Below are 14,082 nucleotides of genomic sequence, written 5' to 3'. Positions count from 1 at the left end.
CACATATAAATAGCAATCCAAAATGGTTACTAGTTCATACAATTTTTTATTAACCCAGTTTGTGATTGAGGTTTGATTGGCTCAAGGTTATACCATCTATAATTGTACGTGGGTTGAACTTTGAGATTGGCAATAATATCACTTTAAGAAATGTTTTAAATCTATATCAATAAAGTTAGGTTTATTAAATATTGTTAGGTGATTGTGGACAAATTTAGATGTTACATTAATTAATAAGTGTAAAATAGACTCATGGACTTTAATTATAGATGTTACATTAATTAGTAAGTGTAAAATAGACTCATGGACTTTAATTACCATACCTTTGCCTTCTTTCACATAGTTAAGTCAATTTAGTAGGTTAAGTGATTCCAAAAATAAATACTTACGCTAAATGAAAATTTTCATTTTCCAAAATAGCTAAATGTTTTGTTGAAATTAATAAGTTTTAGACGCAGAAACAAAAAACACGTTACATGAATGAAATTTGCTTCAGAAACTCACGAATTAAATAATAACTCTCACAATAGAAAAGAAACACAAAAAGTCATACGAAGACGCAAATTGATATAATTATAATGGTTTTTCAACAAAAAAAAAAGATATAATTATAATGGTTAAATTTAATGTTTTTTTTTTTGAATCAGTAAGCGTGTGTCTCGAACCCTTGACCTTTAAGTTGGAAGACTTACTTCTTACCACTTGAGTCAAGGGTTGTTGGTGGTTAAATTTAAGGTTGTAATAAAAAAAATAGTTTAATAGAGATGGACGCCACAGTTTTATTTTCGTAATAAATTGGATAGAAAACAAAAAGAGATATAATAAATTAATAATAACTTCGACCAATGACAGTCAAATAACTAAATGAGATTCAAAGAGTGTGTGTGCATTTAGGATAAAATAAAATAAAATAGAGAACTCATTCGATGTCGACTATCATACTCTTCGAATGTCACAAGAAAAAATTGATGAATAGTTTATTTGTTCACTTTTCGAGTTGGTAACACAATCAATCGTTCTTAATTGTGAAGTAAGATTCTCCTCCTAAAAAAAACTTACACTTTTTCAATAGAAAAATAAGGTAACGTGGAAAGAACGATGAACCTCGATACTAATTAGACCAGAAGCATCCTCTCTATTGCTTTTGTATTTGCGTAGAAACAATTTTTTATTTACTGTCAATAATAAATATAATATAGTCTTCTTGTGGCATCTGATTTTGGGACCAGTGTTTGAGACATAAGCATATATTGTAGTAATTTAATAGTTCAAAATCACAAAAATAAGCAATAATGTCGTTCTAACTGCTCCTAATTTTAGAGTTTCGATTGATCAACAGATTTCTTTTTCTACATGCGCTGACTAATCGGAACCAACCACATTACTATTCGTTCTTTGGTTGGCTTCAAAATTCAAAGCAAATAGCACTATTCGGGTACCATTTTGATGAGTTGGTCACTTATAGGGTTTTAAAAGGAATCAACTCTGTCAATTTACACTGCCCCATGAATGATACTGGAATCACGTTTTAGGAAAAATGGGCTAGTGGTCTAAAACACAAGATCTTAATAGTACTAATAGTCCATTCGTCTCCCAAAATGAATAAAAAACTCAAAAGCAAATTATAAATCCACACTAGTCCAAAAACGGGTTCCAAATCACTTAGTCCCATCTCTTTCTTATTATTGAAAGTGATAATATAAATATCATACATAACATTCAGAATACTAAGCATGAAGTTCAATGGCAGTCTAGAATCCATCTTCGTAAAATTCAGGAGGTAAAACGCAAGATTCATATGGTGAAATTCAGTTACACTAATCGTAGATTCAACTCTCCGGCGGATAAGCTTGCTAAATGGGCCAGAAAGAAGAATAAATCGAAGACTTGGAGCAGAATTCCTTATTTTATGGTTTCTTTCTATTGTAATGACACTTTATTAGCTTAATAATATTTGTATCTCTTAACAAAAAAAAAAAAGTCCCATCTCTTTCTCAGCAACAAAAAAAAAGTCCCATCTCTAGGAAAAAAAATGCTTCTTCCAACTTTACCCCTATATATATAATTCTGCATACATTTTTAAGAATTACAGTATATTATTCAGATAGCTTGTACATTTTTTAGAATTTATGTTTTAAATGTCTAATGATTTACAATAGGTACATTTTTCAGAATGTCTAAGGAATGATAATAAATGTATTTTCTTCAAGCTTCGTTTGTATTTTATAATTTAACCATTACTATAACATTGCATAAGTTGTACCTTACATTACTTATCAAGTTTTTCAAACATTACTTATGATTCTCCATGCATTTTTCAGAATTATGGTACATGATTCAGATAGTTTGTACATTTTTAGAAGAGTTACTTACCAAATAGCCCCCAAGTTTGTGACCAGCTTCCTGCCTAGTCCCATACTTTATCAAAAATACCCAAATGACGCCCTTTTTCAGTTACCGTTATAACTCCGTTAACTAGTCATCACCTCTCTCCGCCACCTCATCGTCTTCACCGGCGAAGGTTGCCGATCGACCAATTTTCCGCGCAGGCGACCTTCAAACATAAATAAAAATCCTCTCTCTCTAATTTTTTTTTTAACTCTCCTTTCTCTTTCTAGATCTAGTTGAAGGTCTGTTCGCAGACTTTCACTGGTTTGTGAATAGACCTTTGAAGTTGAAGGTCTGTTCGCAGACCTTCACTGGTCTGCGAACAGACCTAGATCTGGTTCACCAGATCTAGAGAGAGGAGAGTAAAAAAAAAATTTAGAGAGAGAAGAGAGAGAAATTTTATTTTTATGTTTGAAGGTCGCCAGCCGGCGACCTTTGCCAGTGAAGACGATGAGGTGGCAGAGAGAGGTGATGAGATGGAGGAGAGAGATGTGATGAGATGTAGGAGAGAGAGATGATGAGCAGTTAACGGAGTTCTAACGGTAACTGAAAAAGGAGACCACCTAAGTGTTTTTGATAAAGTAGGGGGCTAGGCAGGAAGCTGGTCACAAAGTTGGGGGTTATTTGGGAAATGACCCTTTTTAGAATGTATGTTCTAACGAGGATATAACCCGTGCCCGCAGGGTATAGACAGTTATATCAAATGCGTGACGAGTGGTGATCTACACGTGCCCCACAGTGCAACTATAGGCGCCCCTCAAAGGCTAAAGTTTTAAGGGATCTATATGTAAATGAGACGCCTACAACAATAATATGGGTCCCTTTAAGTCTTCTCAAAGAAAAATGAGATCTTTAAAAATATGCCCTTTCTTATAATCTCAACCCTTGGTTGATTTTTAATCATATCTGAACCCTCAAACTGTGATAGAGTAAATACTAATCATTAGAGATAAAAGTGGCAAAGCAAATCTTAGCCATTGAGAGGAGGGGGAAATATACCCTCCTCCCTTGTTATATAGATTGTCTATTTACAATATGTACATTTTTCAGAATGTTCAAGGAATGATAATACAATGTATTTTTTTCAAACTTTTTGATATTTTAACAATTATTGTCGCATTGTATTAGTTGTACCATACATTACATACAATGTATACTTCATTTGTATTCTATAATTTAACCGTTACTTTACATTGCATAAGTTGTACCTTACATTACTTATCATGTTTTTTCAAACATTACTTATGATTCTCAATGCATTTTTTAGAATTATTGTATATTATTCACATAGTTTGCACAATATACCAGATACAAGTACACACTTAAAAATTCACTGTACAAACTACAGATACAATATACCAACATTGAATTAGAAATGCAACACATCTAAGATTCATACAAAGTCATTTATGCATAGTTCGTAGCCTAATTTTTCAGATTCTAAGAACATAAATCAATAGAATAAAATGGATTACACATTTAAAAATGCATTGTGCAAACTGCCACATGCAATATAAAACTACCAGATGCATTATACAAACTACCAGATGTATCAAATCTATTGACTAAGGGTATTTTGGGCATTTTAGACAGAGGATTAAAAACCTATAGATGGTTGGATCTTGGACCGAATTTTTCCCAACTTTTGGACTTCCAACCCATGACCCTTAGTTTTATCTTGGAATTATTATAACCTAAACTAATTTACTTAGGAACATCTTGCAAAAAAAAAAAAAAATTACTTAGGAACATATCTCTCCACACTAAACGACGAGGAAGGGAGATTTTGACATTGATTCCCCACATTTATATCGATATTAATTAGGATTACACCTTTGTTGTTTTAAATTTTTTGATTTACACACCTACAAAGACGGAAAACGTTAACTTCTAGTTCAATGTTATTTGTGTGAATCAAGAAAAAATGTCCTTATTTATGATTTTGACACTAACTCCCACTTTTCTATCGATACTAGGACGACACCCCCATTATTTTAAAATACTTTATCAGGTGAGTTCGACCTGGATCGACCGGTTCCGACTATGCAACGAATAATTTCAATCAAGATCGGTAAAATCCAAGATAATTTTAAAACCCAAGTTTTGAAAACAAAAAAATCCTACATGTTGATCTAAATCAAATACTAGGTCTTGGTATAGTCAAAATCATGAAAAAGAGATTTCGGGCTAGAGAGATATTTGACCTTCTCAAGCTCGCCCGATACGAATCTAAGGTAGCTCGTTTAGGAAGAAGATAACAACCGAGTGTAACCGGTGGCAGGATAGATCGAGAAAGAGAGCTCAATAATTTTTGCAAGAGGGAAAAAAAGGAGAGAAGGGTTCAGCTGGATTTGGGCTGATATTTTGGAAGGCCATCGTTTTGGGGAAAGCAGAAAAATTTTCGGGGAAGATGGTGGAAAACCAAAAAACCCAAACCAATTAAATGCACCTTTAAGTTGCCGGAAGAAAGTCGCCAGCGACGACCGACATCTTCTCTCTTCCCTTTATTCCTCTTTCTTCTCTCTTCTGGCTCTCTCTCTATCTGCTCTCTCTTTCTCTTCTCTCTATTGACTCTCTCTCTCTTCTCTCTCCTGACTCCCTCTCTGTCTCCGGCGAAGGGAGGAGCCCCTTCGTCGGAGCTCTACTGGTTTGAAGAAACCAGATCCTGTCTGGTTTGCAACCAAACGAGCTCCGGCGAAGGGCTCCTCCCTTTCGCCGGAGACAGAGAGAGAACATATAAAGATAGAAGAAAAAGAAACAGTAGAGAGAGAGAGACAGAGAGAGGCAGAAGAGAGAAGGAGAAGGAGAAGAAAAAAAAGATCTCGCCTAAAATGGTGGAAGTCGTCGGTGATGGTGAAATTCGCCGGAGATGGTGGTGATAGGTGAAGGAAGAAGAAAATGAAAAGTGGAGTATAAAGATTTGGTTTTTTGGGAGAAACAAAAAATTAGTAATTTTTTTTGTTTCCACCCCGAAAAATTTCTTTATTTCCCCATAACACCGGCCTTTTGGAAAACTCTAGATTTCTCAATATACACAAGGACAAAAACGAAAAAAGAAAGAGGCAGTTTGCCATCAAACTTTATCCTATGTTATTTAGGCATTATATGAAGTAAATAATGTAATAAATTTGTCAGGCTTTAGGGTCTTTCATGTTGTCAGACTTTAGACCTCTTTTATGTTATCGGGTTTAGGCCTCTTTCATTCGGGTTTAAATTAGGTGGTTATCATGTTCATCACATCGTCTGATCTTCATGATGTATCAATGCCTTGTAACGCCTAACACACATCGTAGTCGACTTCTAAAAAAAAAAAAAAAATGAAAATTGGGGCATTTGTCCAAAGTGCCCCTTGTATCGGGCATTTGGGCAAATTTCCCTAAACAGTCAGTAATCTTTCGATTCAAAACACAGTAAAAAGAGGCGCCGAGACTCCCGAGAGTATGATCAAAGTTCAGTTCATCTGAGATTTCTAACAATCAATTCCCGCCATTTTTCTTAATGGGAAACCCTAAATTTATTTTCTTGATTCGTAGATATCGATCTCATTCATCATCATATTCATTTCTTCTTACTCGTTCAATTCATTCTCAAAGCCCTAATTCAATTTTCTCCCCCACAAATATTTCCAACTTCAATGACAATTCTTCTCAGTATCGATTCAATGCGAATGAGAAAATCTCATCTCGCATGGTTTCCAACTTATTATCGTATCGATTTTTATCAGGTTATACTTCGTCTAATATTCCTGAAAACGATGGATTAAATCTCGAGAGAGATTTAACAATTGAGTCGGAGGATTTGAATTTAGGGTTTAATAGTAACGGTTCTGAAGTTGATCAGGGGGCTATTACAAGTTCTGATTCTTGGTATGATCCTGCTGTTCAAACTGTTATCTCCTTGTTGGATGGCTGTCATGATCTAACTGGTCTTCCCTGGTGAGTAATTCAAAAATTGATAAGAGTTTTGAGTAAACAAAAAGAAAATTTGGATTTGCTATTGCCTATGAGTTCTTACTTACCATTTGAATGCTGAAAGAAACCCTTAAAAACCATTAGATGAAACTGTTATTTATGAAAGTTTGAATCTTTTCGATTGTACTAGCAAAGATCGACACAATTTCGTTTTAAGAGTTGAAATGGTGTTATAGGTGGGTTGTCATTGCTCTGTCTACCGTGGCACTTCGAGTAGTACTTCTACCTGTCCTAATTGTTCAACTTAACAAGCTCAAGACGATCTCAGAGTTAGCCCCTAAGTGTGAGTGCCAAACCTCAATATAATCCGGTTATTGCTTTTTGTTACTTATGCTGTTTTTCTTCTTCTTGTTAGTCCTGCTTGGGAAATCACTCAAATGATTTCGTCAAAATTGTCTCAATTTTTTTTTTGGAAACTTGTGGTTGTAACATATATAAATGAAAATGGTAATTGTGTCCTCGCCGATAGGGTTAATGAGTGTTTGACAAACTGAATTTTATACATGAGAAATGTTATAATACTACTTTCTATGTGATCAATGATTTCCAAGTTATGGGTAAATAGAACGATGATAAAGTTCATATACTTGGTTGACATTAGCACTAGAGCACAAGAAGAGTAGATGTGGAATGGTTGGTATACCAACAACCAGTAGGTTCCTCATTTGTTTTGCTTCTTGAGTACATCAAATCAAGAAGTTCCGATGAAAAAAAAAGTTGCTAACTGTATTGTTACGGTGTAAACTAGTCGAACCCATCAAATACAGTAAGCCAACATACACATAACAGTATATGTTTAGAGTGTACCAGAAAACATAATAACATATTTTTTGTGTATTATACAATATACAGAAGGGAAGAAGAAATCCCACGTACTGGAAATTGTTTTATTTCGTTGGCTTACCCTATTCTTTTAGTTTGAATCAGCTCTTACTCGGCAATATAGCATGCATGCCCAGGCTTAGTTCTTATAACCTGTTAAAATCACCAAATGAGGAAATCAGATATTGATTGTTTATCCTACTAATCATACATCCGAAGTTATTGTCTTTAAAGTAATCAAGTGTAATTCAACAATTCAACTTACATTTGGAATATTTTTGTCAACTTCCAAATGCATTTCTCAAAGTGCCTCCTCCATTCCCACCACCTTTCTCAGGAAAGAGTTTTACTAAACAATTTTCACTCTTTCGGAAGGAAAAACAAGCTATCGGGTGCCCCTCCCTTTTATGGTGCGTCGCATACGTTTCTGTCCAGGTAACGTCACTATTCTGTCTACAGATGATTTTGAACTTTGATACTGAAGCTTAACATGCACTTTTCCATGAATAATCAAAGTCAGAAGTAGGCGCGTATCAGTTTAAAACTTCAAATTAGTTTTAGTTTGTGATTTATAGACGTTCGACATGGTTATTTGTCCTTGCACGATCATCAGTTATACTAAGTAACAAAAATATATATATATATATGTGTGTGTGTGTGTGTGTGTGTGTGTGTACATCCTTCTCTTTTCTTTGGTAAAGCATCCCTTGTAAATGTTTTTTATTTTTAAATCCTCATATCCTGTAGAAGTTATACAGAGATACTGTTATTCTGACTGATATCTGTGGTTTGTGTTGGTGGTTTCGGACACTTTGTTGGAAACTTGTATGGTATATGTACAGATTCCATGCTTTCTCTTGTGGATGACAACCATTCGAAGGATGTCACTAACGCATCACCCAGGGTTTGAATGTGTAAGAAACTTGCTCATTTGTCTCTTTGTGTAATTTTTTAGACAGCAAATTTCATGGATTTTTTCCCAGTTGTCATTTGTCTTGAAGCTGTCACTGTTAAGTCTAAAAGGTAATATCTGTAGAGTGGTTTTAGATCAATGAGAAGCAAGAAGGTTAACAAGGTAGCCACTGTGGAAATGTAAAAGATTAACGAGGAGAAGCTGGTTAACTTTTTGCCAAATAGCCGATATTAAGGAAAGGTTTGGTGGAGTTTCCATTTAGATAGGATGCGAATGCATGTTATTAGGCATAGTTTAGTCTCTTTAGATAATGCTTATATATAGTCCTTTATCAGTTTTCTGTACATAATTCCAACGCTGCCTCGAGCAGGGACTAAAAAGAGAGGTGGAAGTGTTTTTCTATGTTGTGCTTTTGGTTTTAAAATTTACCTTATTAATACATATTTACATCAAATTTTCACCTCACCCTGCTCTTATGTTTCCCATGTTAAATTCATTTCAGGGTGGTGTATTATGGTTCCAGAATTTGACAGAACTACCTAGTGGTATTTTAGACCCTATCTTCCCGATACTGATTGCAGGGTTGCATTACATCAATATTCAGGTATATGTTAGTGAGAGACAGACTTTACTTCCATGATTTCATCAGATGGATGAGGTTTTAAGTTTCTCCAGTTCAGAATTGGTATGGTAACATTAGCTATTTTAATAAATATGAACGGTTACTTAGGGAGCTTTCTTAGAGCTCTACTATATTTGTTCTTTATAATATATTCATTCAAAGTTACAAAAAGAAAAACTTACTCTGAACTTGATTTCCTTCCATGTTGCCAGATATCTTTCGGGACGTCCAGGGTCGGTAAAGTTACTGGTGCTTTTAGCATGTTATCTAAAGTGAGTAGATAAAGTCAAACTGTTCTTTTCATTTCACTTCTTGTCCCCTTCAATGTTAAAACGAGCAGCAACGACTACAATTTTGCTGGTTTATTTGCTGCATAAAACTTCCACGGTGAAAAAGTTTTCAATTTGTCAAGTTCGAGATGAATTCATTTGGAACCTTTTTTGTTTGCCCCTCTCTATAATATCCTATACTGCTCAACTGACAAACTTGTGTTTGATGCAGTATTACAAGTTATATCTGGATATTCTGACGGTACCCATATTATTTATGGGGTTTTGTATCCCCCAGGTAACTAAATTTCAAGTGAAACTCTTCGCTAAGTTTTAGATGTTTCTATGTCACTTTAATAATAACACAATTTTTAGTTCCCGATGTGGAATGAGATTTTAACGAATCTTTTCAATATTTTGTTGATAAGAAATCATGTTTGATGAAAACGTGGAACATGAATTCTTCGTTTTTAGGTTTGGTCTGTTTCATTTTTAAAACAACTGAGTACTGTTTTGTGCTGCTGATGTTCGTATCTGAAAATATTTGAAAATGTCAGCAAGTTTTCCAATGAGCAAAATTGCTGAACCATGCCTCTAACCCCTTATAACCACCCTTCCAGCTGCTATTACACAATGTGAGAAGTCATAGCCTACTAAGTGTTCCTTATATTATTTTGGTAGTTGCTGTATGCCATAGATTTGGACCAGAAAATGGAGATTGGAACCAGAGATTTTAACATATAAACCTAATTTTAGTGAGGCGTTCTTCAGTTCTCGTTGTCTCCACTTACTGAAATCTTTCTTTTGTTGGCCAAGTACAATGAAGTGGCGAACCAGATAATGTTCTTTCATTTTTCAGGTGGCTTATTTAGTTGTTCTTTATTCTGCAGGGGAGTCTAGTCTACTGGGTCACAAACAGCTCGTTAACTGTCATTCAGGTTTCTCCTCACACTTGACCACTTTATCCGTTGATTTAATTTAGAAGTAAGGCTCGTTAACAGTCATGTTAAAACTTAGAAGTAAGCAGCATCAATTGCATCATACTGTGAAGCAATTAAGCAAACAAAATAAAGCACGAAAATAAGGCTGATTGAGTGAATCGAGCTAACCAAAAAAAGCGCAAAGCTATTATATGTGAAATTTATGTTCGTTATTATATAAAACAGTGAATATGCAGGATCTCAAGATCCACTCTCCCTTGATTAGAATTAAAAACACAACTAAGTCAACTGAACAAGTCTCGGTGGCCTTCTAGTTGGGCTTCTGTGACCAGTATTTTGCCTGCAACAAATATATTTTTCTTGTGGATATTTCCGGCTGCGTTTCTCTACCGTTAGGCTTCTATGAGTTGAAACTGTTTCTACAGCTCCAATCTCCTCAATTTTTATTTTACAATTTCTACTTGAAGTAGTAGGTTTTACAACTCGTGGTTTATGACTGATGAACCATTTCGGCATCACTCAAACCTTGAAACATAAATTATAATTTTTCTCCATTTCTTAATTTGCAGCAATTATCTCTGAATAATCCTGCTATCCGGGATAAGTTGGGACTCCCCGACAAAAATGCTCCAGTAAAGAGTGAACCTTCTTCAAATATGGATAATATTGAAATAAGGTATTTGGATAAGCAAAAGCAAAAAGTCAATGTGCAAAACCTCTCGCCAGATGAACTTCTATCTGTGAGTAATTGAACAAGCGATTTTCTATTCAGAAATACATTTCAGTTTTACTCTCATCTATATGGTTTTGATCTACTTGCAGCTCTCCATCCAACTCTTAGCAAAAGGGTATCAAGATAGAGCAACTCCATTATTACGGTAAGAAAGATTTCCTTTCTATCTTAAAAGCTTAAGTTTCTTTCATCACTGGGTTTGTTAAGCTCTGGAATTGGCTACAGGTTGGCACTTGAGAAGGATCCTGATCATGTTAGAGCTTTGGTTGTCCTGGGGCAGACATTCATACAAAAACAACTGCTGAAGGAGGCTACAGAATATCTTGAAAGTGCTATATGCAAGGTCTGTTACTCTTTAATTGGCCGACTTGTGTATTTCTGGGAATGATTTTCAATAACTAATCGTACGAGTGATGGCTGTTACTTGTACAGTTGTACTTACTGTTCTTGGTCCTTCCATAATCATACCTTCTGGTTTAAATTTTATCAGTTATATCTTCATGGGCAACCAACGAAAGCTGAGGAGGTTGATCTTTTGATTCTCGCATCTTCATGGGCCGGTACTGCAAACATCCGACAGGTGAACTTCAGTAGCTTGCACAAAAAATGCAATTTCTGAAGTAGAGAAATATGATTTTGGTTACTTTTTTTTTTAATCAAAGGCAAAAAGGTCATCTATTAATGTTTAAAATCAAGTTTGTTAACATGTTTAGTGTGACTAACAAGCTTCGACACATGAATGAGAAGACCCATCTAATTGCAAAGAGAATGTTTAAAAAATCATTGATTGATTTGCATATTCTTCTTTTCTCAAATTTGGTAGGGAAGAATGGCGGAAGGACTGGAGCATCTACTGAGAATACCTCAGATTAATGAACCAGAGGACCCCAAAGGAAAAGCCCATTACTATGATGGATTCATATTGCTATCAAGGTAAGGAAATTAAAATTCCATGACTATAGATATCAATACTCGAATAGTATTAAACGTGATTGAAATCTTCGTTTTTAAATTCTTCTTCTTTGATTGGTCGGTCGAGCGCCACTTTTCGACAGAGTGACCCATTAGAACGAGAGTTGGCGGGGTTTATTTAAAACAATTGTATCTGCAGTGCTCTGCTTAACGAAGGTCGGAAGGATGAAGCGGAGGAGTATATCCGTAAGGCAGCTGCATATGATCCTTCTTACAATGAATACTTACAACAGTTGCTAGAAGATGATGACAATATCAAGAGTGATCAAAGATAGTAATGATTTACTATATTCTCTTCTCAGGCCTGCTACAAATTTTGACCCACTTTTTCACTCTTTCGTATAAATGGATTTGGTATCGGGGAAAACTGCTTACCGAAAACTGTAGGAGCTTCTCAATAAGACTATTGTTTCTATTTATCTGTAATTCATTCTTACATCTCAATAAGACCTCTCATCTATATTTATTTTTTCATTCTATTTATATTCTATTTATAGTTTTTCATACACCACCACCACCATTACCAACTACCAGCCTATACCATTGAGCACCACCACTGGCCTCTACAACCTAGCCACCCACTATCACCACTGGTAGCCAACTCCCCGATCCACTGCCACCATTATTTGCCAACCTCCAACTCCCACCACCTTTGTTAGGCAACCTCCCTCTTCTTCCTTTTACGTATAGGGTCGCGGCTCTTTTTTGGCAACATCCACTAGTTTGGAGCCCAATTAAGTCATTCTTTGTCTAATCTGGTTTCGGAATGCCCTAATAACTAACGCCGTTAGCCACCACTAACGACGAAGGAGAAGATAACGATGATGGACTGTTGTGGCTGTCAGTGGTACAAGCTGGTGATCGATAGTGGAGGTGGCATGTTTACCTTTTCGTCCCTCAATTAGTTTGGTTTGTGTTGATCAAAATTTCACTGTTCACATAGGAAATTCTTCTGTCCATACATGAATAACCATGTCGAACCAGTGGGTCAAACTGAAGGTCAATATAACATTATTTCATATTGACATATATATATATATATGGCTTTGACTCCCATGTTGATCTTGTTTGACTTTGGGATATCATCTTATTTTTCAATGATCATAATTTCATAGAGATATGTGTTTAAATCTCAAAAAGAATCTCAAAAGTTGTAGATAGGAGAGAGGTTAAGTAAAGGATCAATAATAGAGTAGATCTAATTCTATTTATATTAGTAAGATCAAATTTTGTTGAATTTTAGAATTTTCAATTCAACTTTCGCTATTCCTTAACTAATACGGAAATTGAATTGACTTATGAAACTGCGTATTCAAATCTCTATCAAACACATCCTAAAGAGTCATAGATCGACATCACATTAATGTCAAATTAGACATCATGTGCCCCACAATGAAAAGATGGATGGGGAGGAAATTCATAGCTAGACAAATATTTGTTTTTGGAAAAATAATGATGTGTGTGGATTTAGTTGGCAAAAAGTATTAATTATTTAATATTTATGTATATTATAATAAAATTAAAGTTAAGATTAAATAAAACAAAAATCAATTTGATGATGTTTACACCTAGGTTGCTTTCATTTAAATGGTCCAACACTCCAACTAACTAACATTTTCAATAAGTCCTTTTCATGATGACTCACCCACACGACCATATTCATATAAAAAGTCTTCTTTTATTACATAAAAAGTTTGAGACACAATAAAATAGAAAGTAGTTGAAGATGTTTGTATAAAAAACTAACAATAAATTTAGTGGGACATGTCACATGGACATCGATCTGTTTCACTTGCTTTCTCCAACAAAATTATATGTTAAGAGTTATATGATTTAGACTTGTTTAAGATTTCGTGTATTTTCAAACGTCTAACCCTAAAGGTTGGAATACTTGGGCGATCGACTATATTAACCAGTTACAACTGTGGGATTGCAAAGAGTCGAAATGGAAGACAATAGGATGTCACAGGAACCTTAAAGATCATGAACACACATTCTGGGTGCACTTATAGGTGCAGGTTCACATGCCACAAAAGAATGGGGTAAAATGGCTAGTCCAAATCTAATGTTTTTTTTGTTAAAGAGTCCAAATCTAATGTTGACTATCCTATATATAAACTAACATATTATTGACAGCATAATATTTTCTCCGTCTCAAATTAAGAACAGAAATTAAGAACAGAGGGAGATTTGTCACGAACCTCTGAAATTTGTCTCACTCAAAAAAGCGTTTGAAAGTGTCTTATTTTTTTTTTGTTGAAAGGAAAAGTGTCTTATTTAGAAGAGTGAAAGATCGATTATTATTTGTATTCTACAACTAAAAACTCATTTTAATCTAATTTTGCATCGTGAGAATAAGAACCACGTGATTTATGGATATAGGTGTGGACCGCGTTACGTCGCATCATTTTGAAGTCAGAGCAATTGGAAAATTCCAATTAATTAGTGATG

At 34.9% G+C, this 14,082-nt stretch overlaps 1 protein-coding gene across 1 annotated transcript; it reads left to right on the top strand.

The window, feature by feature from the left end:
• Positions 1-5,714: 5,714 nt before the first annotated feature.
• LOC147563052 (ALBINO3-like protein 2, chloroplastic) lies at positions 5,715-12,097 on the top strand. The gene is made up of 14 exons (XM_086634100.1): positions 5,715-6,323; positions 6,536-6,642; positions 7,489-7,616; positions 8,024-8,095; positions 8,597-8,698; positions 8,929-8,988; positions 9,218-9,283; positions 9,876-9,923; positions 10,496-10,666; positions 10,749-10,804; positions 10,885-11,002; positions 11,150-11,239; positions 11,483-11,592; positions 11,771-12,097. The coding sequence occupies exons 1-14, from the start codon at positions 5,887-5,889 to the stop codon at positions 11,904-11,906; spliced, it is 1,701 nt and encodes a 566-aa protein (XP_086490226.1). The 5' UTR covers positions 5,715-5,886; the 3' UTR covers positions 11,907-12,097.
• The last annotated feature ends 1,985 nt before the right edge of the window (positions 12,098-14,082 follow it).

The sequence above is a fragment of the Eschscholzia californica genome, unplaced genomic scaffold, assembly GCF_041429995.1.
Source record: "Eschscholzia californica isolate CP2 unplaced genomic scaffold, dmEscCali1.0.p SCAF_1, whole genome shotgun sequence".
Taxonomy (NCBI): Eukaryota; Viridiplantae; Streptophyta; class Magnoliopsida; order Ranunculales; family Papaveraceae; genus Eschscholzia; species Eschscholzia californica.
This window is presented reverse-complemented; position numbering and strand designations above follow the sequence as displayed.